Source organism: Coregonus lavaretus (genome assembly GCF_964263955.1).
Source record: "Coregonus lavaretus genome assembly, contig: HAP1_SCAFFOLD_2199, whole genome shotgun sequence".
Lineage (NCBI taxonomy): Eukaryota > Metazoa > Chordata > Actinopteri > Salmoniformes > Salmonidae > Coregonus > Coregonus lavaretus.
Genome location: NW_028158204.1, coordinates 22,406 through 50,257, shown reverse-complemented (window position 1 = coordinate 50,257; position 27,852 = coordinate 22,406). Strand labels below are relative to the sequence as shown.

General features: G+C 43.0%; 1 protein-coding gene across 1 annotated transcript; it reads right to left on the bottom strand.

Moving 5' to 3' along the window:
• Positions 1–14,298: 14,298 nt before the first annotated feature.
• Positions 14,299–24,456, bottom strand: LOC311124300 (lethal(3)malignant brain tumor-like protein 4; the record flags this gene model as incomplete). Its single annotated transcript, XM_084198468.1, has 4 exons — positions 14,299–16,114; positions 16,951–17,013; positions 23,498–23,667; positions 24,330–24,456. 4 exons carry the CDS (start codon positions 24,454–24,456, stop codon positions 15,959–15,961), a joined length of 516 nt encoding a protein of 171 aa, XP_084054594.1. The 3' UTR covers positions 14,299–15,958.
• Positions 24,457–27,852: the final 3,396 nt, after the last annotated feature.

Below are 27,852 nucleotides of genomic sequence, written 5' to 3'. Positions count from 1 at the left end.
AATCTGTCTGTAAACAATTGTTGGAAAAATAACTTGTGTCATGCACAAAGTAGATGTCCTAACCGACATGCCAAAGCCATAGTTTGTGAACAAGAAATTTGTGGAGTGGTTGAAAAACAAGTTTTAATGACTCCAACCTAAGTGTATGTAAACTTCCGACTTCAACTGTATATATTTCTTTACAGGAACATTTACTTCATATGTTGCCAGGTATAAACGGGTACACGAAAATGACGCATCGATGCGGCCAGAAGGTGTGCATTGTGCCTTAAAAACAGTGCCTTCAGAAAGTATTCACACATGTAGACTTTTCCACATTTTGTTGTGTTGCAGCCTGAATTTAAAATGAACTAAATGTAGATTATTTTGTCACTGGCCTACACATAATACCCCGTAATATCAAAGTGGAACTATGTTCTTTTGAAATTTATACAAATTTTTACAAAGCTGAAATGTCTTGAGTCAGTAAGTATTCAACCCCTTTGTTATGGCAAGCCTAAATAAATTCAGGAGTAAAAATGTGCTTAACAAGTGTTTAACATGATTTTTGAATGACTACCTCATCTCTATACCCCACACACATCATTATCTGTAAGGTCCCTCAGTCGAGCAATGCATTTCAAACACAGATCCAACCACATACAGTGGCTTGCGAAAGTATTCACCCCCCTTGCATTTTTCCTACTTTGTTGGCTTACAACCTGGAATTAAAATGGATTTTTGGGGGGTTTGTATCATTTGATTTACACAACATGCCTACCACTTTGAAGATGGAAAATATATATTTTTGTGAAACAAACAAGAAATAAGACAAAAAAACAGAAAACTTGAGCGTGCATAACTATTCATCCCCCCAAAGTCAATACTTTGTAGAGCCACCTTTTGCAGCAATTACAGCTGCAAGTCTCTTGGGGTATGTCTCTATAAGCGTGGCACATCTAGCCACTGGGATTTTTGCCCGTTCTTCAAGGCAAAACTGCTCCAGCTCCTTCAAGTTGGATGGGTTCCGCTGGTGTACAGCAATCTTTAAGTCATACCACAGATTCTCAATTGGATTGAGGTCTGGGCTTTGACTAGGCCATTCCAAGACATTTAAATGTTTCCCCTTAAACCACTCGAGTGTTGCTTTAGCAGTATGCTTAGGGTCATTGTCCTGATGGAAGGTGAACCTCCGTCCCAGTCTCAAATCTCTGGAAGACTGAAACAGGTTTCCCTCAAGAATTTCCCTGTATTTAGCGCCATCCATCATTCCTTCAATTCTGACCAGTTTCCCAGTCCCTGCCGATGAAAAACATCCCCACAGCATGATGCTGCCACCACCATGCTTCTCGGGGTGATGAGAGGTGTTGGGTTTGCACCAGACATAGCGTTTTCCTTGATGGCCAAAAAGCTCAATTTTAGTCTCATCTGACCAGAGTACCTTCTTCCATATGTTTGGGGAGTCTCCCACATGCCTTTTGGCGAACACCAAACGTGTTTGCTTATTTCTTTCTTTAAGCAATGGCTTTTTTCTGGCCCCTCTTCCGTAAAGCCCAGCTCTGTTGAGTGTACGGCTTAAAGTGGTCCTATGGACAGATACTCCAATCTCCGCTGTGGAGCTTTGCAGCTCCTTCAGGGTTATCTTTGGTATCTTTGTTGCCTCTCTGATTAATGCCCTCCTTGCCTGGTCTGTCAGTTTTGGTGGGCGGCCCTCTCTTGGCAGGTTTGTTGTGGTGCCATATTCTTAATGGATTAAATGGTGCTCCGTGGGATTTTCAAAGTTTCTGATATTTTTTTATAACCCAACCCTGATCTGTACTTCTCCACAACTTTGTCCCTGACCTGTTTGGAGAGCTCCTTGATCTTCATGGTGCCGCTTGCTTGGTGGTGCCCCTTGCTTAGTTGTGTTGCAGACTCTGGGGCCTTTCAGAACAGGTGTATATTTACTGAGATCAGGTGACAGATCATGTGACACTTGGATTGCACACAGGTGGACTTTATTTAACTAATTATGTGACTTCTGAAGGTAATTGGTGCACCAGATCTTATTTAGGGGCTTAATAGCAAAAGGGGTGAATACATATGCACGCACCACTTTTCCTTTATTTATTATTTAGAATTTTTTGAAACAAGTTATTTTTTCATTTCACTTGACCAATTTCGACTATTTTGTGTATGTCCATTACATGAAATCCAAATTAAAATCGATTTAAATTACAGATTGTAATGCAACAAAATAGGAAAAACGCCAAGGGGGATGAATACTTTTGCAAGGCACTGTTGACCAGGGAGGTTTTCCAACATTTTTACATTTTAGTCATTTAGCAGACGCTCTTATCCAGAGCGACTTACAGTTAAGTGAGTGCATACATTATTTTTATTTTTCATACCCCCCGTGGGAATTGAACCCACAACCCTGGCGTTGCAAACGCCATGCTCTACCAACTGAGCTACATCCCTGCCGGCCATTCCCTTCCCTACCCTGGACGACGCTTGGCCAATTGTGCGCCGCCCCATGGGGTCTCCCGGTCGCGGCTGGCTACGACAGAGCCTGGATTTGAACCAGGATCTCTTGTGGCACAGCTAGCACTGCGACGCAGTGCCTTATACCACTGCGCCACTCGGGAGGCACCTATTGGTAGATGGGTTAAAAAAAAGCAGACATTGAATATCCCTTTAGCATGGTTAAGTTATTGATTACACACAAAAAAAATTGTCCTGAATACAAAGTGTTATGTTTGGGGCAAATCCAATACAACACATTACTGAGTACCGCTCTCCATATTTTCAAGCATAGTGGTGGCTGCATCATGTTATGATATTCTTGTAATCGTTAAGGACTGGGGAGTTTTTCAGGATAAAAAAAGAAACGGAATGGAGCTAAGCACAGACAAAATCCTAGAGGAAAACCTGGTTCAGTCTGCTTTCCACCAGACACTGGGAGATGGCGCCGGAGAAGATGGCTGCCGTTTTACAGCCCTCTAACCAATTGTACTATTGTGGGGTTTTTTCGCGTTATTTGTAATTTATTCTGTACATAATGTTTCTGCCACCGTCTCTTATGACCAAAAAGAGCTTCTGGATATCAGGACAGTGATTACTCACCTCGTATTGGACGTGTGAGTAATCGGACGCAGATGGATTACCAGGACATGTACTCTGAGCATGCGCTGACAAACTGGCAAGTGTCTTCACTGACATTTTCAACATGTCCCTGACTGAGTCTGTAATACCAACATGTTTCAAGCAGACCACCATTGTCCCTGTGCCCAAGAACACTAAGATAACCTGCCTAAATAACTACTGACCCGTAGCACTCACGTCTGTAGCCATGAAGTGCTTTGAAAGGCCGGTCATGGCTCACAACAACACCATTATCCCAGAAACCCTACACCCACTCCAATTTGCATACCGCCCCAACAGATCCACAGATGATGCAATCTCTATTGCACTCCACACTGCCATTTCCCACCTGGACAAGAGGAACACCTATGTGAGAATGCTATTCATTGACTACAGCTCAGCGTTCAACACCATAGTGCCCTCAAAGCTCATCACTAAGCTAAGGACCCTGGGACTAAACACCTCCCTCTGCAACTGGATCCTGGACTTCCTGATGGGCCGCCCCCAGGTGGTAAGGGTAGGTAACAACACATCTGCCACGCTGATCCTCAACACGGGGGCCCCTCAGGGGTGCTTGCGCTGTCCACTCCTGTACTCCCTGTTCACCCATGACTGCATGGCCAGGCAGGACTCCAACACCACCATTAAGTTTGCCGACGACACAACAGTGGTAGGCCTGATCACCGACAACGATGAGACAGCCTATAGGGAGGAGGTCAGAGACCTGGCCGTGTGGTGCCAGGATAACAACCTCTCCCACAACGTGATCAAGCCATAGGAGATGATTGTGGACTACAGGAAAAAAAAAGAGGACTGAGCACGCCCCCATTCTCATCGATGGGGCTGTAGTGGAACAGGTTGAGAGCTTCAAGTTCCTTGGTGTCCACATCACCAACAAACTATCATGGTCCAAACACACCAAGACAGTCGTGAAGAAGGCACGACAAAGCCTATTCCCCCTCAGGAGACTGAAAAGATTTGGCAAGTCTAGGTCCAAAAGGCTTCTTAACAGCTTCTATTCCCAAGCCATAAGACTCCTGAACATCTAATCATGGCTTCCCGGACTATTTGCATTGATTTGATCATTCACCTTTCAGCAGGACAATAACCTAAAACACAAGTCCAAATCTACACTGGAGTTGCTTACCTAGAAGACAGTGAATGTTTCTGAGTGGCCGAGTTACAGTTTTAACCTAAATCTACTTGAAAAACTGTGGCAAGACCTGAAAATGGTTGTCTAGCAATGATTAACAACCAATTTGACAGAGCTTGAAGAATTCTGAAAATAATAAATGGGAAAATGTTGAACAATCCAGGTGTGGGAAGCTCTTAGAGACTTACCCAGAAAGACTCACAGCTGTAATCGCTGCCAAAGGTGCTTCTACAAAGTATTCACTCAGGGGTGTGAATAGTTATGTAAATGAGATATTTCTGTATTTCATTTTCAATAAATGAGCAAACATTTCAAAACACGTTTTCACTTTTTATTATGGCGTATTGTGTGTAAATGGGTGAGAAAAATAATATATTTTGAATTCAGGCTATAACACAACAAAATGTGGAATAAGTCAAGAGGTATGAATACTTTTTGTCAACACTGTAGCTAGCAACAATGACAAGAAGCTGCCTTGTGGGGAATCGTAGGTAGCTCGTTTCAGCTCAGTATATCTTGTTATTGATCCATTGTCTTGTTTTGAGGTGTTTTGACTGATGTCATTTCTATGCTAATATGGCAAAAAAAATCTAGTTAGCTAACCAACAACTGTAACAATATATTTGAGACACAACAAGTACTCATTGTGCATATGTATTTATGTTTCCAATAAACATTGAGACGAAATATAGTTTATATGTTGTCAATAGTCTAAGCCAACCCCGTCTGATTTGCCCCATAGTTGCGCAAGCATCAGTTTCTTTGCCAGACAACATAACCGTCTATTGCCATTGGTGCATATAGCCATTGGAATCCATTGGTGTTCTGCAGTCCTGGTCCAAGCCACAGAGTATAGAGGCTTTTGATCAGAGCCCAGTACTGACCCAACATATCTATGTAAATTGCCACGAGTGCAGCTAACTTTAAGGCAATTTATCAGGTAATTCTCCAATTCCTCTGAAGTGTCATGACTCTCCCCGGGTGAGGATCAAAGGCCTCACATCAGCTTGGCAAATGGCCGACAACAACCAGACCCTCATACCCACAGGGGGCTGTGCCGGTCTTGACACCTTAATACTGCCATCAATTAGAGGAGGAGGATCATCTATCTCTGGCATTCTAGTATGGTGAAAGGAATGCCTTTGTTTCAGATACTATTTGCCATCCAAAAACTTCAACATCCAACAATGAACATTGGGACAATATATTTCATCATCCAAACGTTGGGAATGATGAGAAATGGAATATGGAAAATTAATGTATATTTTGTGATGTCATTAAAAATTGTATAAAGGCGTTATAAGGAAAACATTGTGACTTGAAGAGCTTTTGCACTGTGTATATCAGGTTTACATCCTTTCGTTGTGTAGAAAATATCAAGGAGGAAGACAATGTTTTCGTGAAATCATAGTGATGATAATACTTTTGCCTCATAACTAGCCACGCCCGAGGGAGCTCAGAGAGCGTGTCAGTATGACGGAAATGCCCCTCTTTGCCAGAGTGCATAAAATATTGAGATAAGAATGATCAGATCAGACTAGATGGACCTCAAGCTGCAGCTTTTGTCCATATTGGTCCCAACCCTGAAAATCAACACGAGGTGAAGACGACAAAGTTGCCTCCACTAACAATCAATGTTACGGCTGAGTAGCTGTTCTAAGTACTGTATCTAAGAAGGTGAATTTAAGTGGGACCATCCTGTTACTCTCTTCAAACCATCGTCTACTACACTGCTCTCATCACCCCACAGGGGATCATCGACACGGGTGATTAGCTGTCCTCAGAAGACCACTTCCAGAACAAGTGAAAGTAAACAGACAACTAAGAAGAAGGACATTGTGACCGCTTGTGGACAATCTGAGCCTTACATCTAAAAGGCCATCCGAAAGAGAAGGCCCAATCAACCCCTTCCCACAAAGGCCTGGGTCCAATAGAGATACACGACGAAGACCTCCAACACCTAAATACATGCATTGCTTTTCTTCCCAAACGGGCGGCAGTTCCGGGCAAAGTATTAGGATTACTGTGAGCATAGGTCCATGTGTATCTAAGTGTTTTCTCTCTCTCTCTTTAACTCGCCATCTTTTGTAACAAGTGTCATATTGCGTTAGTCCGCTAGGGACCCGTTTTCATTGTATTAAGTTTCTAATCCCTACCTATACCGTGTACGTGTTTGTATCTTGTGTTATCATTTTTAATTACTTAGTAAATAAATAATTAAATCAATTTGTGTGGTACGGAATGATCAGTAAGACCCGGGTTCGTGCAGACTTAAAGAGCCTACGACTTTCAGAATGAGACGGATATGAGGTAATTGATTAATAAAGGACTGTTAAATGATAAGAGATATCTAGATATCTTTAGAGTTAATTTGGGAAACGGTAACTCGTTAAATAACTTTTCCCGTGGTGCCCCAAATTCTTAATGAGTTAATTGTTACATGATTAATTTAATCTAGTAACAATTAAACATTGTAGGTAATTATTAGATAAATAAGTCATGACAATAATTAAAGTCACGTCACAAGTGTATATCAATAATGGTGTACGGTCAAATGGGGCAGCTGATATCTACTATACATAGATTATTGCATGGAGATGCATTAAAATATCCATAGTTAAGACCTAATTGGGTAGGATGGAAATGGGTATCCTTATATTTACATATGCCTCAATTTCCAGTGGGTCTCTCAACTATACATTAAACATCCATATTGATACTTGTAGCCTATACTACTACACTTAACTTTTCATCCACTGTATGATAAAACATACGGCATCTACAGCGAAATCCTTTGAAATTCAACTCTGAACAGCAGCAAGCCTGCAAATATCCCAGATAAGCTTGGATTCAAAGACAAAGCAGCTTGCTGCAAACAAGGTCCATCTTGTTGAACCAGCCACTGGTGCTGTGGAAGCCCCCTATGTGCCTGGAAAGAGCTTTAATAAGGGGAAAACCTCCTCTGCCTTTGGTGTGAGCAGCTTCTGCTGCAGCTTATACACTGAGTGTACAAAACATTATGAACACCTGCTCTTTCCATGACAGACTGACCAGGTGAATCCAGGTGAAAGCTATGACCCCTTATTGATGTCACTTGTTAAATCCACTTCAATCAGTGTAGATGAAGGGGGGAAGACAGGTTAAAGAAGGATTTTTAAGCCTCGAGACAATTGAGACATTGATTGTGTATGTGTGCCATTCAGAGGGTAAATGGGCAAGACAAAAGATTTAAGAGCTTTTGAACGGGGTATGGTAGTAGGTGCCAGGCACACCGATTTGTGTCAAGAACTACAATGCTGCTGGGTTTTTCACATTCAACCGTTTCCCGTGTGTATCAAGAATGGTTCACCACCCAAAGGAAATCCAGCCAACTTTTATTTTATTGGGAACCCCATTAGCTGTTGCAAAGGCAGCAGCTACTCCTCTTGGGGTCCACACAAAACATGAAATAATACAGAACATTAATAACAGCTCAAGGCAGAACTACATAAATATCAATACATACACACAAACTATCTAGGTCAAATAGGGGAGAGGCGTTGTGCCGTGAGGTGGTGCTTTATCTGTTTTTTTTAAACCAGGTTTGCTGTTTATTTGAGCAATATTAAATGGAACGGAGTTCCATGCAATAATGGCTCTATATAATACTGTACGCTTTCTTGAATTTGTTCTGGATTTGGGGACTGTGAAATGACCCCTGGTGGCATGTCCGGTGGGGTAAGTGTGTGTGTCAGAGCTGTGTGTAAGTTGTCTATGCAAACAATTTGGGATTTAACATTGTTTCTTATAAAAAGAAGAAGTGATGCAGTCAGTCTCTCCTCAACTCTTAGCCAAGAGAGACTGGCATGCATAGTATTTATATCAGCCCTCTGATTACAATGAAGAGCAAGACGTGCCCCTCTGTTCTGGGCCAGCTGCAGCTTTACTAGGTCTTTCCTGGCAGCACTCGACCACACGACTGGCCAATAATCAAGATAAGAGAAAACTAGAGCCTGCAGGACTTTCTTTTTCGAGTGTGGTGTCAAAAAAGCAGAGCATCTCTTTATTACGGACAGACCTCTCCCCATCTTTACAACCATTGAATCTATATGTTTTGACCATGACAGTTTACAATCTAAGGTAACGCAGAGTAATTTAGTCTCCTCAACCTGTTCAACAGCCACACCATTCATTACCAGATTCAGCTGAGGTCTAGAACTTACCAAATACAATGCTCTTAGTTTTAGAGATGTTCAGGATCAGTTTATTACTGGTCACCCATTCCAAAACAGACTGCAACTCTTTGTTAAGGGTTTCAGTGACTTCATTAGCAGTGACACATATGGTTGAATCATCAGCATACATGGACACACATGCTTTGTTTAATGACAGTGGCAGGTCATTGGTAAAAATAGAAAAGAGTAGAGGGCCTAGAGAGCTGGCCTGCGGTACACCACACTTTACATGTTTGAAATTAGAGAAGCTTCCATTGAGTTATATTAGATAGACAGCTCTGAATCCACGATATGGCAGAGGATGAAAAGCCATAACACATACATTTTTTTCAACAACAGGTTATGGTCAATAATGTCAAAGGCTGCACTGAAATCTAACAGTACAGCTCCCACAATCTCCTTATTATCAATTTCTTGACACAACTGTGGGAAGCATTGGAGTCAACATGGGCCAGCATCCCTGTGGAACGCTTTCGACACCTTGTAGAATCCATGCCCTGACGAATTAAGGCTGTTCTGAGGGCAAGAGGGGGTGCGCAACTCGATATTAGGAAGGCGTTCTTAATGTTTTGTACACTGTGTATAGTCTACGTCTGTCGGAACATACAGTACCATGAATCCCATTCATTCTCCTGTTCCCAGCTGCCCTCAATACCTTAAAGAACATGCATGTGAACACACACAGCATTGCACACACACTCTAGCGCATGCACAGACGTGTCAGCACACACTGTTATTTACCATGGGAAGTACGCTGTTAGAGAGGCAAAGAGAAAACCCTCTCGTCATCCGTTAGTGCCACATAAGACATACATGATTTCTTTGTGTAGCTACTCTAGACACACACACACACACACACACACACACACACACACACACACACACACACACAATGGGTTCCTCTCCCTGAGGAGTGATGTCTGCCTTGCCTTTCTTTCCACTAAAGCACCTGGGATCCGGTCCAAGCTAAAATTATTGCCTTTTAGTACTGTTTGACTGCTGTACCAAAATCCCTGGCTCTTTCCTCCACTTCCACACAACCATGGGAGAGAAGAGAGAATTAAAATGCTCTGCGACCAGAGTATCCCCATAGCACTCCTAGAAAGACCTAAAGCAGCAAACCCAGTGCTAATGACCAGGGCTGGAGCATTAGGGGGGTTTGGTTGCCCATAGGGAGGCTGCTGCTGTTGTTCATGTTTTGAATCCTAGGGACTTTTGGCAGGGCGCTTGTCATATTCAGATGCCATTAATGGGTTGTTAATGTAAGCGTGTGTGTGTGTATAAGAGAATGAGAAAAAGGAGAGGGGGGAGAGAGGAAGAGAAAGAGAGAGGAAGAGAAAGTGAGGGGGAGAGAGAGAGAGAGAGCGAGACTGTTCCCAGAGGCAAAAGGGAATATTGCACTGAGCAAAATTGCACCAACAATTTCCCTACTTTATGCCCAGAGTCATTTATTTCCACTGTATTATACCTTTAACCCACAGATGGAAAAAAAAAAAAGTTAACATTTATGGTCACTATAAAACCTTACCCGTACATTTTCTACCAGTGGTAAGAATATACTGGATCTTCATTCTCAGTCGTGCATTAATCAAATGAACACTGCAGTAGCTAGAACATTACCTGTATAGCAGGGAGTTAAAGGGAACCTTCTAATTACAAAGTCGGTGGGGAGATGCTTATAAATCACATAGACTTTGTTTCTCAAGCCACCATTTACAGTTACTGTGCAGAACATAACAGCATCCTAACACACTTTGACACCCATCCAAAATGTCTATAAGGGTTCGTTACAATGATCACATCAATATAGCTTTGATACACAGGCTTACTGCACACACTACATCAAGAGACAGAACATAAAAAAAGACTAATGCTTTAGAGGATGAAGCCTGCACATGGTGTGGGATGTGACCCCCCATATACTCTGCTGGGGTCAAATAACATTAGGGTTACATCAAAACACTCCATGCCAGCCATGATCATGTGCTTTCTATTTTGTTCAGTCAGTGTGTTTGCATGTAAGTATTTACATATCCAATCTATTCAATTAAATCTATTCAGAATATGTACTCATATGTCCTGGAGTTATGGTTCTGGGATAGTGAACAAACAGATAAAATTGATTTTGAATAATGCATGCTGTATCTTGGTCACACATCACCAATACTGCTGCTCCTATGTAAAGTACAGGACTGAGATGTATTTCTGTGATCCTAGTTTTGAGCAGAAGAGAGGGGAGGAGAGAGGAGAGCAGAGAGGAGAGAATCCAGGGTCAATGTCGTGTTGACCTTCTGTCCCTTACTGGGTGGTCACAGAGAGAAACGGTGATGGTGTAACTATTCCCCAGGTCGTTGCTGTAAATGAGAATGTGTTCTCAGTCAACTTACCAGGTCAAATAAAAAATAAAAATAAAGATGGTGTGTGATCTCTAATATTAAAGAAGTCTCGAGGTTCTGCTCGCCTGAGTTAGAATACCTCATGATACTGTAAGCTTTACTAGCTGTACATACTATGATGCTGGCACGAAGACCACACTCAGCGAGCTGTATAAGGCCATAAGCAAACAAAAAAAGGCTCATCCAGAGGCAGCACTCCTAGTGGCCGGTGATTTTAATGCAGGAAAACTTTAATACATTTTACCTCATTTCTACCATCATGTCACCAGTGCAACTAGAGGGATAACAACTCTAGATCACCTTTACTCCACACACAGAGATGCATACAAATCTCTCCCCCGCCCTCCATTCGGCAAATCGGACCATAACTCTATCCTCCTGATTCCTGCTTACAAGCAAAAACTCTAACAGGAAGTACCAGTATAGCGCTCAATACGGAAGTGGTCCGATGAAGCGGACGCTCAGCTTCAGGACTGTGTCGCCAGCACAGACTGGAATATGTTCTGGGATTCATCCGATGGCATTGAAGAGTTTACCACATCAGTCACCGGCTTCATTAATAAGGGCATCGACGACGTTGTCCCCACATTGACCATATGTACAGTACATATCGCAACCAGAAGCCATGGCTAGAGCTGCCGCTTTCAAGGAGCAGGACACTTAAGAAATCCCGCTATGCCCTCTGATGAACCATCAAACAGGCAAAGCGTCAATACAGAACTAAGATCAAATCCTACTACAGGCAGGAATTGCAAACTATCATGGATTACAAAGGGAAACTCAGCCGAGAGCTGCCTAGTGACGTGAGCCTACCAGACGAGCTAAATGCCTTTTATGCTCGCTTCGAGGCAAGCAACACTGAACCATGCGAGAGAGCACCAGCTGTTCCGGACGACCGTATGATCAAGCTCTCCATAGCCGATATGAGTAAGACCTTTAAACAGGTCAACATTCACAAGGACGCAGGGCCAGACGGATTACCAGGACGCGTACTCAGAGCATGCGCTGACCAGCTGGCAAGTGTCTTCACTGTCATTTTCAACCTCTCTCTGACCCAGTCTGTAATACCTACAGTGGGGGAAAAAAGTATTTAGTCAGCCACCAATTGTGCAAGTTCTCCCACTTAAAAAGATGAGAGAGGCCTGTAATTTTCATCATAGGTACACGTCAACTATGACAGACAAAATGAGGAAATAAAATCCAGAAAATCACCTTGTAGGATTTTTAATGAATTTATTTGCAAATTATGGTGGAAAATAAGTATTTGGTCAATAACAAAAGTTTCTCAATACTTTGTTATATACCCTTTGTTGGCAATGACACAGATCAAACGTTTTCGGTAAGTCTTCACAAGGTTTTCACACACTGTTGCTGGTATTTTGGCCCATTCCTCCATTCAGATGTCATCTAGAGCAGTGATGTTTTGGGGCTGTCGCTGGGCAACACAGACTTTCAACTCCCTCCAAAGATTTTCTATGGGTTGGGATCTGGAGACTGGCTAGGCCACTCCAGGACCTTGAAATGCTTCTTACGAAGCCACTCCATTGTTGCCCGGGCGATGTGTTTGGGATCATTGTCATGCTGAAAGACCCAGCCACGTTTCATCTTCAATGCCCTTGCTGATGGAAGGAGGTTTTCACTCAAAATCTCACAATACATGGCCCCATTCATTCTTTCCTTTACACAGATCAGTCGTCCTGGTCCCTTTGCAGAAAAACAGCCCCAAAGCATGATGTTTCCACCCCCATGCTTCACAGTAGGTATGGTGTTCTTTGGATGCAACTCAGCATTCTTTGTCCTCCAAACACGACGAGTTGAGTTTTTACCAAAAAGTTCTATTTTGGTTTCATCTGACCATATGACATTCTCCCAATCCTCTTCTGGATCATCCAAATGCACTATAGCAAACTTCAGACGGGCCTGGACATGTACTGGCTTAAGCAGGGGGACACGTCTGGCACTGCAGGATTTGAGTCCCTGGCGGCGTAGTGTGTTACTGATGGTAGGCTTTGTTACTTTGGTCCCAGCTCTCTGCAGGTCATTCACTAGGTCTCCCTGTGTGGTTCTGGGATTTTTGCTCACCGTTCTTGTGATCATTTTGACCCCACAGGGTGAGATCTTGCATGGAGCCTCAGATGGAGGGAGATTATCAGTGGTCTTGTATGTCTTCCATTTCCTAAAAATTGCTCCCACAGTTGATTTCTTCAAACCAAGCTGCTTACCTATAGCAGATTCAGTCTTCCCAGCCTGGTGCATGTCTACAATTTTGTTTCTGGTGTCCTTTGACAGCTCTTTGGTCTTGGCCATAGTGGAGTTTGGAGTGTGACTGTTTGAGGTTGTGGACAGGTGTCTTTTATACTGATAACAAGTTCAAACAGGTGCCATTAATACAGGTAACAAGTGGAGGACAGAGGAGCCTCTTAAAGAATAAGTTACAGGTCTGTGAGAGCCAGAAATCTTGCTTGTTTGTAGGTGACCAAATACTTATTTTCCACCATAATTTGCAAATAAATTCATTAAAAATACTACAATTACACGCCTCTCTCATCTTTTTAAGTGGGAGAACTTGCACAATTGTTGGCTGACTAAATACTTTTTTCCCCCAATGTACATGTTTCAAGCAGACCACCATAGTCCCTGTGCCTAAGAACGCCAAGGTAACCTGTCTAAATTACTACCGCCCTCGTAGCACTCACATCTGTAGCCACACACACACACTTTCACTCTACACATATGCTGCTGCTAGCTACTCTGTTTATTATCCATCCTGATCTCCTAGTCATTTTTTACCCCTACCCACACGTACACACTGTATTACCTCAATTACCTCGTACCCCTGCACATTGACTCGGTACTGCTACTCTTTGTATATAGCCTCGTTATTGTTTTTATTGTGTTACTGTTTCCTTTTTTATTTAGAAAATATTTGTCTTACATTCTAACTCTGCATTGTTGATTAAGGGCTCATGAGTAAGCATTTAACTGTAAAGTCTACACCTGCTGTATTCGGCGCATGTGACCAATAACATTTGATTTGAACAGCAGTGTTTCATTTGCAAAGAAGTGTGTCCCAGAAATTGTCAGTCTGGTTGTGCAGCAGTGGATAACTAATTTGCTGTCAGAACTGAACGGGTCACACCACAGGACTGCCAGTATCCAAATCAACTGTCGACTGCTGTGCAAATCAAATAGAAAGTGCTATTTGGAAGACCACTATCTGCAGATGAATAAATCCAGGCCACAGTCAATTTCTTTCCATTTCAGTACATAACAATAATGTCATAGGGGGACCTTGGAAGTTGGAATTCAGTTTGGGCTTGAAGCCTTGCACTGAAGTAGTCAAAAACATCTTTAAATAATGCAAATTTATCTTGAGGAGAAAAAGCTGCAGTTTGACTTGGAATAAAAACGGAGAGAGTGTGGAGACGACAGGGACTTTGCACTGTTTATTTGGGTTGTGAAATCATGTGATATGAATCCATCGAGTTGTACAAAGTGTAAATTCAGTGTAAGAAACAGGGTTTACAAATATGTACAGTCCATCTCCACGGTTAAATAAGTTGTCATTTTCATAGATAAGGGGTCGATATATGAAGGTAGATATCACCCAAAATAGATTGTGAGTCTCCTAAATATGTTTTGGCGGATATCTACCTCCATACCGGAGGTCGCACCCAAATGTAGCGGTATATTCTATGCACTAAACAGCAGTCTTGCACGTTACAGCAGTAAGAAAGACAAGCGGCATCAGAATAAAACATAAGTTTCTGTTTCTGCTCAACATTTTGGGATTGAAAGCAGAAAGTACAGTAAAAAGTTTCTTCATATTCCTGAAGTTTCAATGGAGTTTGGTTGCATTTTAGTAGCAACATTTATATGAAGACTAGAGAGCAAATTATATAGAGCATTTGTTTCAACATATAGCTTAAATTCCAAGTTATAGCAAAATATAAGATCAAATTCTTTAAATTGTGCAGAAGAACAAGTATGCTGTGCTTTGATAATAAGATAACACCTTCAACCTATCGTGACTGTGAGAAAACTTACCCGAATGGTAAAAAAGGAGAGCAAAATGTAAAATCTAAAAAGACAATATTGGTCCTGGTCTACGAGTATGGATCAAAAGGTAAATAAAGATAAAACATGTTTATTGACTCTAGAGTTGCAGTTTCCACAAAAAAGAAGACTAAGATATCTTAACTACCATAACATTATAATAACAGAAATGATACTTAATTAGATTATCTTCAGCTCAAAACTATCCCATGGTTTTACATTTTCCAAAACTTAAGTTATTTTTCATTCTTCTAATGTGCAATATATTATCAAATAAAATAAATTCTGAATTTAAAAAGTAAAACAAAAACCCTTTTGGTATTTCAAAAACAATTTGCTCATAGATAATATATTAATTTCCTTTAACTATGCAAACACCTAGATATTTTTCACAATAAATATAGGTGAGTCCACACAGGTACTGTGACATATCATAATTAACATTCATACATAATAGAATCAAAATGGCTGAAATGTTGACCGTATGTATCCCAGTTTGAGTCGGTAGACAGAGATCGTAAATTGGTACCAGAGGTCAATTCTGTACTGCGACGTAGACAGTTTTTCTATTCGGAATACACATAGCACCGTGATGACCCAGAAAAAGCACAGGTTTGTCATGATGTAGTACACAGCTTTGTACTGTTGGTGGTGATTGTCACTTCTTTAGGGGAAAGTAAAGCAGGGAGAAGTTACAGCGTAAAATACATAGAAAACTGTGCTATATACCTGGAAATGTGGGTTTTGTCAAGTTAACCTTCATGACACCTACGTTTGAGTATTAAAGGCAGATTTGGAGGCTGTGTCCAAGAGAGACACTCACACACACACACACACACTGGAACCTGAAGGTCCATAGGTCTGGACAGATCATGTATCAGCTTTAGTTTAAGTTGAAGTCCTTTAGGCCAAAGAGAAGGACCAGGGGCAAGAGGGTTGGGTTTGGGGGGGGGGGGGTCTTGGAATGAATCGACACAGTAAAACTATGTGTTTGACAGACACATAAGATGGGCCTGGTGGGTGTGGCTTTCGTTGCTTCATGTGTTGGCGTTGTCGGCTGCCGATTGGTTATTCTCAGCGTGCTTGAACATCAGGATAGAGTTGTAGATCTTGAGGGCGGGGCCGAGTTTTACGCTCATGATCTTGACAATGTCCCGCTGGGTCAGCAGCAACAAGGCCTTCCCGTCAATTTGCTGTTGGAAGACAACCAATCAGATTACAGCATGGGTCAACAGCTGACGTGCAGTCAATTGAACCCAGTGAGAGGGGTAAAAAATCTCTCTCACTCTCTAAGGGCTACAGATAACCCTATGTTATCTGTCACTATATAGAGTATGAGCAGTTTGATCAGTGGACACTATTCATACAATTCCTATTTCATTTATGAAATGGTAATCAAGTACTAGATTGTGATGTCTTGTTCAACGACTAGACATGCCAGTCACATTCCGTGTATGTAAAAGAAGACGCTCTTGTGCAGAGTGACTTACAATTAGCGCATTCATCTTAAGATAACTTGGTGAGACAACAACACATCACACTCATATCAAGGACATTTTCCCTCAATGTATTTTGGGGTGGGGGTTAAGAGGGGGGCGTAGGGGGGCGCCGTGAGAGTTATATACACGATACTCTTCAAAGAGGTAGGGTTTCACAACTATGGAGCCTCAACTGGGATTGCTGAAAAATTGATTTTAACTACCAAGAGAGCAGTGGCAAATACTGTAGTCAGATTAGCTGAGGCAAATATGGCTGTGCTCGGAATGCTAATCGCTACCGCTATTAGTTTCCAATTAATTGCTTTGGATTCCAGTGATGTCTCCTTAAGTCAGTATAATTCTCAACGCAAACAAACCCTGACCAAACATTGGGGGGAAAAAAGGAGTGGAATCCATTCCTCTGGGTGTTTCGTTGCAGACAACTATAACGGCAAAAGGCTACTCCGCACCTGTTTCCCCTCATTTACCGTATGGAGGAAGACAAGCCTTAAAACTCAGACTGGGGGACCAGATGTTGTGTCACCTCTTACCTCCTCTTTGAACTGATTGGCTTGTTCATCGCAGCCGGGGAGAGAGTGGATGAAGTCAGCCACCTGGACAAAGACAAGCAGAGGACAGACAGACAGGTTAGCGTCTGGGAGACCGTCTCGATGGAGAGAATCTAGTGTAATTACCATAGAAACGCTTTGCTCGAACCCTCCCAGTCATAAGGCCAACATAACATCACATGGCATAACATCACAAGTCATGACTGATTATGACATATGCTATGCCATTCCTATGGCAGTCTTATGTAGGCCTTATGATGAAGAGTTTCAGTAAAGTAGTTTAACCGTTTTCATCAGTGAGTGTTGATAGAAAAACAACAGACATCAGAGAGATCAGCGAGTGATGTGTGAAGCTACAGCCCGTCGAGTCTCATCATCACCAGTCAGAACAACACATCATGTTGATATTGAGAAAGCGTTTGCCTGTGGGCACTGACATTTTCCTGACGCTATAAAGAAGCTAGCGATAATGCCATTCCATCAATACTAAAAGATGGCTTAAAAAGCAGTCAAAATATTAACAATTTAAAGCAAACTAGACTCAAAATTATGGGATAGCATTCAATCCATATCAATTAATAAAACATATCCAGTGTCACCTTTGACTTCTACTGAACCATTTGAGCTACAGGAGAGGAAAGAGAAAACTTTTTGGAGAGCTTTGGAAACTTCCAATAATAGTCCGGGTTAGCTGGGGTTCTAGTGGGCCTGACTGCCGCTGGTACTGGGATAACACCCAGGGAATTCAGGGAGGTCAGAGAGAGCCAGAAGCTGCTATATGATGGACATCAACTGCTTTACAACAGGGGACTATCTGCTGGGAGCCACTAACGTAAGACTATAGCCTATAGAAAGCCAGTGGGCCTGCCAAAACCTTGTCAAATGATGCTTTTTAAAAATCGAATGAAAGGGATGGCGGGGCGTAAAGTGCTACAGTGAAAATGCTAGTGAAAATTACTTAAATTCATTATCCCAAAAAACAACAAGTTCTCTCTTCCTCCTCTGTCAGGTTCTTCTTACCATAATGAAAACATGGAAATTAGCCATCAAGCTAAATTACAGGACACCAAGATAACGTTTCAAGTTTTATTAAATTGTATGTACAGGATACACACTGTCCAACGAAATACTAACTTGCAGGTTCCTTCTCGACAACGCAACAAGAAATAAAGAAGTCATGTATAGAGCATGGCCCAAAACAAAAGCCAAACATTGGAGAAAACACTCGCTGCATTCCTGCTACACGAGGATGTGCTAAACAGCTGATCTATAGGACTGATTATGAAACAACAGTTTGTTCCAGTCCCAGACCCTTCGGGCCTCCCGAAGCTCCTCACCTCACCCCGCTAACACCCCTAAATAACACCTCCCAAAATCTATTACCTCACTGTGCTTCACTGGCCAGTACAAAATAAACACAGATGTCCCTCTCTACTCAGACCCAGGCCTTGTTCTTAAAATGGATCCTTCCTGCCTTCCTTCCTTGACGTAATCACCCATCTGACATGACTGGAAGGAAGAGCGCGTTTCAAGAGAATCTGAACAGGGCCACAGTGGCTAGAAGGCACAGCAATTGAATGTCAGTGTTCATAGATGTCAATGGAGCTAGAGGATGCTGTCACTACAGGTTATGAGGTCTGTGGAGACCAATACGGTGTTTCCAAGAGTTGATATCTCTGCCATGTAGAATCATGAAAATGCAGCCTCTGAATATGGCTCCTTGAAGCAACTAGCCAGTAGCGTGTAATGGGTTCAAATACTATTTGTTTCCTTTCAAATACTTTGAGCTTTTGATTTAGCCTACCTGGCGTGCCAGATGGGTGGGGTTTGCGCGTTTGATTCCATTGGTTAAGCTCAAGCTCAACCAAGCACAGCTTAAGTATCTGAAAGCAAACAGGTACCATTTGAATCCAGGTCTGGAGTGGTAGGTCTATCAAGGCTGAAGCATTCTGCTAGCACTAGCTGCAGCAGACTACCTGCTACCGGAGTGACTTGTAAAATATCTGGCCTCAACGTCAGACAGACAGAGAGAGAGAGTAAATTTCAGTGTCTGTCTACATTACAGTGAGGAGAGAAATCTGAACTGCGACATACTGTATTCTCCGGGACATGATTAGCTAAATGCTCTATTAGCTAAGTGCTATTTATGGAAGTTCTTCAAAAAGAAAGATCAAGACATTTCTAGAGTGGGTTGGAATTCAAATCGGAAATCTACATTTGTGCTGGAATTATTCATGAATCAAAACAGTTCTCCAGTTTCAAAAGCATCAGCCTATGAAGATGTTATTAACAATGACAATACACCATCATCCATTTACTACCAACAATATCAATTTGTAACTTTTGAAAACCTTTCCCAAATAATCATACATTCTGGTCAACACACATGCTCCTTGATCCAAGCTTCATCCTAACAATTCCTAGTATGTGCTCCAGCGCTACAAATGCAAATGGTTGAGTCAGCTAAGTGTTTCGTCTGCCATATTTGGGATGTAAACCTTTCCAGCCAGTGTGTGTTAAAGTGTGACAGGAGTGGGTAGAGCACTAAAATCCTGTTACAGTCCTGGGTGAGACTGGGTGAGAAAGTAGCGCGCTTGGAGCAGAGCCTTTGTGAGGCTGGTCCCATGGCAGACTCCCAGCACTACTTCCATGGAGGGTGACACAAGAGGACATTCTCCTCCACACCGGCTGCTGACACCCTCTCTTTTTCGCTCTTAGGAAAATATGATGGGCTATAATTGGCCTCGCAGGAGTCCAGGCAAAGGGGCCGAAACATTGACCTTTCCGTTTGAAAGCGGCGCTTTTGAAGAACTTTGACTATCTCTCTCTTTGAGAGTCAGAGAGAGAGAGAGAGGGGGGTGGAGTTGAAGGCCAGATGGGGTGTCACTGTAGTGGAATGAGTGCATAGATATGATCGGGATCAAGAGCTGGCAGGATAATGAACCCCATGAATGAAAGATTCAGCCTTGCAGATACAAGAAACCCAGAAGATATCTTAAAGTGTATCTTAACTACAGTATGTCCAGCTGAATGGTGAAAGGAGATGGGAAATACACATACGTAACATATGAATAGATATGTATGGGAGGGTTGATGAAGATACTGGAGATAGTGGTGCTCCAGAACTGGTCGTCTTGTGTGGCTCAGTAGGTAAGAGTGCGATGCTATCAACGCTAAGGTTGTGGGTTCAATTCCCAAAGGGATCACAAAAAAATAATAAGCACAGTGCTTTGGATGATAGTGTGTGCTATTACATGATGCAATGCTAAAACCACTCAGTTAGCTACCGGTTAGGTTGGAGAAGTGCTGGCTGATTGGTGATAGTGAAATGTCCCCATTCAGCACTGCTCCAGGCTATCAAACTATAGGCTCAAGCTATAGAACCTCGGCTAAGGGCTTCCTGAACTCCCTGACTGTGAGGGAGGTGAAGTAGGGAAACATCTGTAGGTTAGTGGGTGTTATACAAGCCTATATAAGCAGTGCTCCTCTCCTTCTAGCCGTTCCCTTTTCCAGTCCTCCTTCCTCCCTCCCTCCCTACTGCAATCACGCTCCTTCCACTCTGCCAAATCCCCACAACCGCCAAGACAAAACTTCCACCTCCGGTAAAACTTGATGACATTCTATCCTCCACCTCTCTGCAGGTTGCTGTCACAAGACAAGCCTGGGCCATGTTCGGTATGCACAACACTGAACTCTGCAGATTGAAATGTCATGAATAGAGCCGATGTGATGCCTTTTTCTGGACGTCAGAGGAGCGTGTTTGTTCTACGTAATATATTTATGTTGCATCTTAGATGCTGGGTTCTTTACTGGTGACTGAGACTTCGCTAATTTGTAAAACAACGGAATACGCTTGTGTCACATTCACACAAGTAAGACAGATAGCCATATTAGCTGCTCCTACTAACCCTACTGCCTTCCCAGGTGAGCCCCTTGCCTCCCAATAGCCAAATCACACTCTTTGGAGGACAGTAACCCAATTGCTATTTGTTAATTCAAACCACAACCCTTTTGGAATTAACATGATTGGTTATTACGAATAATAATGTTTCCAACACACCACAATTTATATCTGAATGTCCATTGCTGTTGTGTGCTCAGTGATAGTATTGGTTACCTCTACTGTGCTCCGAGGATCCTTCCAGCTTTTTTTAAATATTTTTTTATATCTCACTCTCTTCCTCTCCCCCTCCCCCCTCCCTCCTCCTTCCTTCCCCCTGGTGTGCCTTGTTGGCGCCCACTCACTCCTCAACACTGCCGCAGTGTAGTTGGAAAATTCTCCACCCCGTTACAGGGGTGTGTGATCTTCTCGTTGTTACCGTTGGAGATGCTCAGCGGCGGCAGAGAGGAGCGGAGAAGGTATGTGTGTAGCGAAAGTGAAATAATAAAGTAGCCCCCATCATCTCCATCAATCAACAGAGATGAAGAGAGAGTGCTTAGCAACCGCGGGATGATCGTGGCGTTGGCCGTATCGCGCACGCCGTTTAGACGGTGGACGTCGGCATGTCAATTAATTCTAAAGAGTGGAGCGGCCTCGCTGAGGGATTCTGACATTTCAATTGAGTCTCGTACTCTAACCAGAGAGGGAAACATCCAAGGATTTGTATTTTCTCAAGTGACAGCTGACATTTCAATATATTTGGACTGATATCAATTTGGCTTGACAAAGCAGGTTTGAAACACAATACGAGGGGACTAACAAACTGTGCTACAGTCTGTTCAATATAATAGATAGAGGGTACGACGAGGCATAAGGATCAACCAAATAAATAAAATGGTTGAAAACATTATTATTCATACACCTACACATTACCATCATTTCATTTCTACCACTCTCTCCTTTATGCCCACAATGCATCAACTGTAAACATTTATGCCCACAATGCATCAGCTGTAAAACATTTATGCCCACAACGCATCAACTGTAAACAAACAGTAGACTCTCTGAGTCTATTTACCACTAGCCTCTCTGGCTGCGAGGGTCAAAGTTTACGGTCACACCTGGTTGCTATGGTGATGTGCCTTTGTCAAGCTCTCTCTGAAGCCTGATATCAACAGTAGAAGAGAAATGACAAGGTGGAAAGGAGACAGACTGGACAGTACTGTACACTCTGGTTCCCTATAAACCCAACTGACAGACGACTGGGTTACACAACAAACGTTAGTATAAGGGAATAAGGTTTTCTATATGTGAACTAAGGGCAAATATAATCCCAACACCTTTCCTTTACACTGCAGCAAGCCACATGTAGAGCAAACTCAACAATACAAGGACCTATAAGGGCCTATACAAGGACCTATAAGGGCCTATACAAGGACCTATACGGACCTATACGGTCCTATAAGGACCTATACACGATACAATACCAGATGATGAAACAAACTAAGGTGAGACATCGGCTGAATCCCAAATCACCCCCTTCCTCTCACCCCTCCATTTGCTCATTCACGTGCGCCTGCGCCATTTGCACAAGTGTCCCAAGGGAGGGAGCGAAATGTATTGAGGGTGTAGGGCAGGGGTAGGCAACCCTGTTCCTAGAGTGCTGCAGGTAATTTTGTTCCAACTAGGCACAACACCTGACCAACTGAGCTAATGGATCAGTTCAGTGATTGATAAATGTAACACATCTGGCCTTCCAGGTCGGTTAAATAAAAACATGAAGTGCCTGCGCCAATCCAGGACCAGGGTTGCCCACCCCTGGTGTAGGGACTAATTATACCTTCAGGTAGCCATTTCGACCGAGCCTGCAAGGCTGCAGGCTTCAGAGCAAAGTGTTATCCCGACAAGCACTGCAATATGTTTGGAGTTTGCGCAATTTGATACAAAATAATGGAGATAATTATATGCCACGTACATTTGTTTATGTCTGATTTCGAGACTTAACACATGTAACAGATGAAACAACTCCCAAATTAAATGTTTAACTGTAAATCTTGAAAAACGACAGGGTAGATTTGTTCATTTGAATTTCATGCTAGGTTTATTATTTAAAAGTGGAACATGAATCGCATCATTGAAGTCAGAAGTGTGTCCCGAAATTGATAGGTTAATTGATCCCCTTGCCACTCTCTGGAAGTCATCATCAGAGTTTAGTCAGCAACAGCAGGTTGGTAGGGGCAAGGTGGTGGTTTGAGATTCACCGATCATCAAGCATACGTCAACGGGTGTGTGTGTGTGTGTGTGTGTGTGTGTATGTGACCTGTATGAGTGTGTATGTGTATTTATTATGGATCCCCATTAGTTCCTGCCAAGGCAGCTACTCTTCCTGGGTCCAGCAAGATTAAGGAAGTTATAAATTTTAAAGACATTACAATACAATACATAACAGATTTCACAACATATTAAGTGTGTGCCCTCAGGCCTCTACTCCCACATATCTATAACACAAATTCCATGTGTGTATAGAGCGTATGTTATCGTGTGTTTGTATGCATGTGTCACTGCTTCTCTCTACATCATTTCAACTATCGATTCACAGGTGCATGTGTGTATGTATGCATGTACGTGTGGATGTGTGTGTGCTCTCACCTCGTCCGCGGTCCAGTGGGCCACGCAGCTGGCCTGCAATCCAGCCACCCCAGGCAGCAGCTTGCAGTGCTGCTCCCAGCACAGGGGTAAGTCCCGTCCGGGTTGGGCCGACATGGCCGACAGGAACACAGACTGGTGGAGGGCCTGCTGCAGGCTGTCCAGACCGCGCTCTGGAGGCGGAAAGAGAGAGAGAGAGGGGGGGGGGGGGGGGTATACATGTTATTAATGTGTTGCCAATGTGACTGTTAGTGAATGAGTGAGATCACTTTCTTTCTTACTCACTCAGAGAGAGACTGAGAGACACAGAGAGAGAGAGAGAGAGAGAGAGAGAGAGAGAGAGACAGAGACAGAGACAGAGACAGAGACAGAGACAGAGAGAGAGAGAGAGAGAGACAGACAGACAGACAGACAGACAGACAGACAGAGAGAGAGGAGCAAGAGAGAGAGTGAGAAAGTGTTTATTCAAGTGTAAAAAACGCACAGTAGTAAAGTCAAGCGACAGACCTAAGACTTAAGTTATTTTTCCTTTTGATTTTGCAGTGCATCAACGAAGCGATTTGCGTTCAGCTTCGTTTCCTTTCTTTCATTTACTTATTTTCTAATGCTTTTAATTTTCTAATGCTTTTAATTTTCTAATACTCTTATGCCATTGTGCCAAAACAGAGGAGTAAAAGGAAGAATCCACTCCTTAGTCCCTTTTGACAGCACAGTGCAGATGCTTCTCTCTTCATTAACCGTAACACACAGCGGTAGATAAGAAGAATGAAGTGTTCCTGAGTTGTTTGTAGGACGATGGACTAGGGGAGACACTAATGGTTATGTCATGACTGACCGATGAAGAAGCAAGCCTGTGTGTGTGTGTGTACTGACAGCAGGAACAGGGTCAGATACAGGACACGCTGTTTTTCTTCTAGTTGTCTCCTAGCGATGTCTCCACGAAGCAGAGATGAGTTTGACATGCTTGTCAACTGTGACATTTGTCTAGATTTGCTGCTCTGATGGCCAAATATAGCTAACATCTTTAGCCTACGCAGTCCCCAAAGGGTTTTTAATAGTTATTAAGACGATTATTATGATTAAGATTCAAATCAGTGTGTCATCTGCGTTATATTGCACACAATCATACGGTATAGTGTGAGGGGATTTCTGTGAGAACTGGAATACATGCAGAACAGATATACTATCCTTTGGACTGCCTTGTCTCAACTTTTAGTTGTAGTGTTCTTAGTTTGAGATATTACCTTTCTACTGTACTTCTGCTCTTGCCTTTGAAGCTGTCATCCAATTAAAATGTGGTGTTGCCTGTTTTTATTATTAAGAACAATCTAATAACTTGCAGAGACAACGCAATAGCTTTGAAGTGCTGTCCATTTAAGACATTTTTTCTTTGGTTAAATAATGGCTAAATGAAAGTTTAAGGTTCTAAAAGGTAACAGTATAAGGTCACTAAAATTGATGTGGATTTTGAGATGCCAAGACCTAAAAAAAAACAAGAAAAAAAAACAAAACAAGTATTGTCAATTAAACAACTCTAGAGCTCCCTTCATTTAGTTGACTTCCCGCCGACAGCAGACACAGCCACAAACCCCGCCACTGCCACAATATGACACGTGAAAACCCAGTCACCTCCTTCCTGTTTGACACAGAAAGCTTTAATGTCATTACAGGAACACAGGCCTACTTTGATCATACAACTTTGATCATGGTGCCACGGTACAGCGCCCTCAGAGAAAGGAAGTACGCAACACAGCCCTGTAATGTGGAGCGCACAATTACGCCACAACCAAACATAGGGCCGAGAAACTACACAGGAAACATGGATTGGATCACCCTAGCACAGGGTCTGCAACCTTTATGACTGGAAGAAAAAAAAAATCAAAAAAAAAAAAAAAAAAAAAAAGAAATGTTGGGGGCGCCGCACAAGAAATTCTTTCACCACGGATAGCAGTCGGATGAAATTACCATGAAATCTGGTGTTCAGGGTCACAGAGCAGTGGACACGGAAGCTATCTGGTGAAGTTGCAGGGAGAATCGAATTGAACATACAGTAAATATGCTGCAGGAGTGATGTTACTTATTGATAAAAAATTTTTACCAAAGAAGGAAAAATGGTTCTCCAGTGATTAACTGAAATACCCACATCAAGCCCCGCAAGAAACTGATTAATAAAACTCAGATACACAAGTATTATAATGCAAACAGAAGGTTTGATTGTAACTGAATACAAAGTGTTGTGTGTTTCTTTACTTTTATATTTATACAGTGGGGAGAACAAGTATTTGATACACTGCCGATTTTGCAGGTTTTCCTACTTACAAAGCATGTAGAGGTCTGTAAGGTCTGTAAAAATCCAGAAAATCACATTGTATGATTTTTAAGTAATTCATTTGCATTTTATTGCATGACATAAGTATTTGATACATCAGAAAAGCAGAACTTAATATTTGGTACAGAAACCTTTGTTTGCAATTACAGAGATCATACGTTTCCTGTAGGTCTTGACCAGGTTTGCACACACTGCAGCAGGGATTTTGGCCCACTCCTCCATACAGACCTACTCCAGATCCTTCAGGTTTCGGGGCTGTCGCTGGGCAATGCAGACATTCAGCTCCCTCCAAAGATTTTCTATTGGGTTCAGGTCTGGAGACTGGCTAGGCCACTCCAGGACCTTGAGATGCTTCTTACGGAGCCACTCCTTAGTTGCCCTGGCTGTGTGTTTCGGGTTGTTGTCATGCTGGAAGAGCCAGACACGACCCATCTTCAATGCTCTTACTGAGGGAAGGAGGTTGTTGGCCAAGATCTCGCGATACATGGCAGTAGTTTGCAGGTAGTTTGTGTTGCATCACCCTCTGGAGAGCCCTGTGGTTGCGGGCGGTGCAGTTGCCGTACCAGGCGGTGATACAGCCCGACAGGATGCTCTCAATTGTGCATCTGTAAAAGTTTTAGGGTTTCAGGGGCCAAGCCAAATTTCTTCAGCCTCCTGAGGTTGAAGAGGCACTGTTGCGCCTACTTCACCACACTGTCTGTGTGGGTGGACCATTTCAGTTTTTCAGTGATGTGTACGCCGAGGACCTTGAAGCTTTGACCTTCTCCACTGCGGTGCAGTCGATGTGGGTAGGGGTGTGCTCCCTCTGCTGTTTCCTGAAGTCCACGATCAGCTCCTTTGTTTTGTGATTGAGTTGGAGTTGTGCGTGGCCACGCAGACATGGGAGGAGGGGGCTGAGCACGCACCCTTGTGGGAACCCTGTGTTGAGGATCAGTGAAGTGGAGGTGTTGTTTCCTACCTTCACCACCTCGGGGTGGCCCGTCAGGAAGTCCAGGACCCAGTTGCACAGGAAGGGGTTCAGACCCAGGGCCCCGAGCTTAATGATGAGCTTGGAGGGTAATATGGTGTTGAATGCTGAGCTATGGTCAATGAACAGCATTCTTACATAGGTATTCCTCTTGTCCAGATGGGATAGGGCAGTGTGATAGCGATTGCATCGTCTGTGGATCTATTGGGGCGGTAAGCAAATTGTAGTGGGTCTAGGGTGACAGGTAAGGTAGCGGTGATGTGATCCTTGACTAGTCTCTCAAAGCACTTCATGATGACAGAAGTGAGTGCAACGGGGCGATAGTCATTTAGTTCAGTTACCTTTGCTTTCTTGGGTACAGGAACAATGGTGGTCATCTTGAAGCAAGTGGGGACAGCAGACTGGGAAAGGGAGAGATTGAATATGTCCATAAACACTCCAACCAGCTGGTCTGCGAATGCTCTGAGGACGCGGCTAGGGATGACGTCTGGGCCGGCAGCCTTGCGATGGTTAACACGCTTAAATGTCTTACTCATGTCGGCCACGGAGAAGGAGAGCCCACAGCGTTGGTGGCACGGTGTTGTCCTCAAAGCAGGCGAAGAAGGTGTTTAGCTTGTCCGGATGCAAGACGTCGGAGTCCGCGATGTGGCTGGTTTTCCCTTTGTAGTCCGTGATTGTCTGTAGACCCTGCCACATACGTCTCGTGTCCGAGCCATTGAATTGCGACCCCATTTTGTCTGTACTGACGTTTTGCATGTTTGATTGCCTTACGGAGGTAATAACTACACTGTTTGTATTCAGCCATATTCCCAGTCACCTTGCCATGGTTAAATGCGGTGGTTCGCTCATTCAGTTTTGCGCGAATGCTTCCATCTATCCACGGTTTCTGTTTTGGGTAGGTTTTAATAGTCACAGTGGGTACAACATCTCCTATACACTTCCTGATGAACTCAGTCACCGTATCCGTGTATTCGTCGATTTTATTCTCAGAGGTTACACAGAACATATCCCAGTCCGCGCGATCTAAACAATCTTGAAGCATGGATTCCGATTGGTCAGACC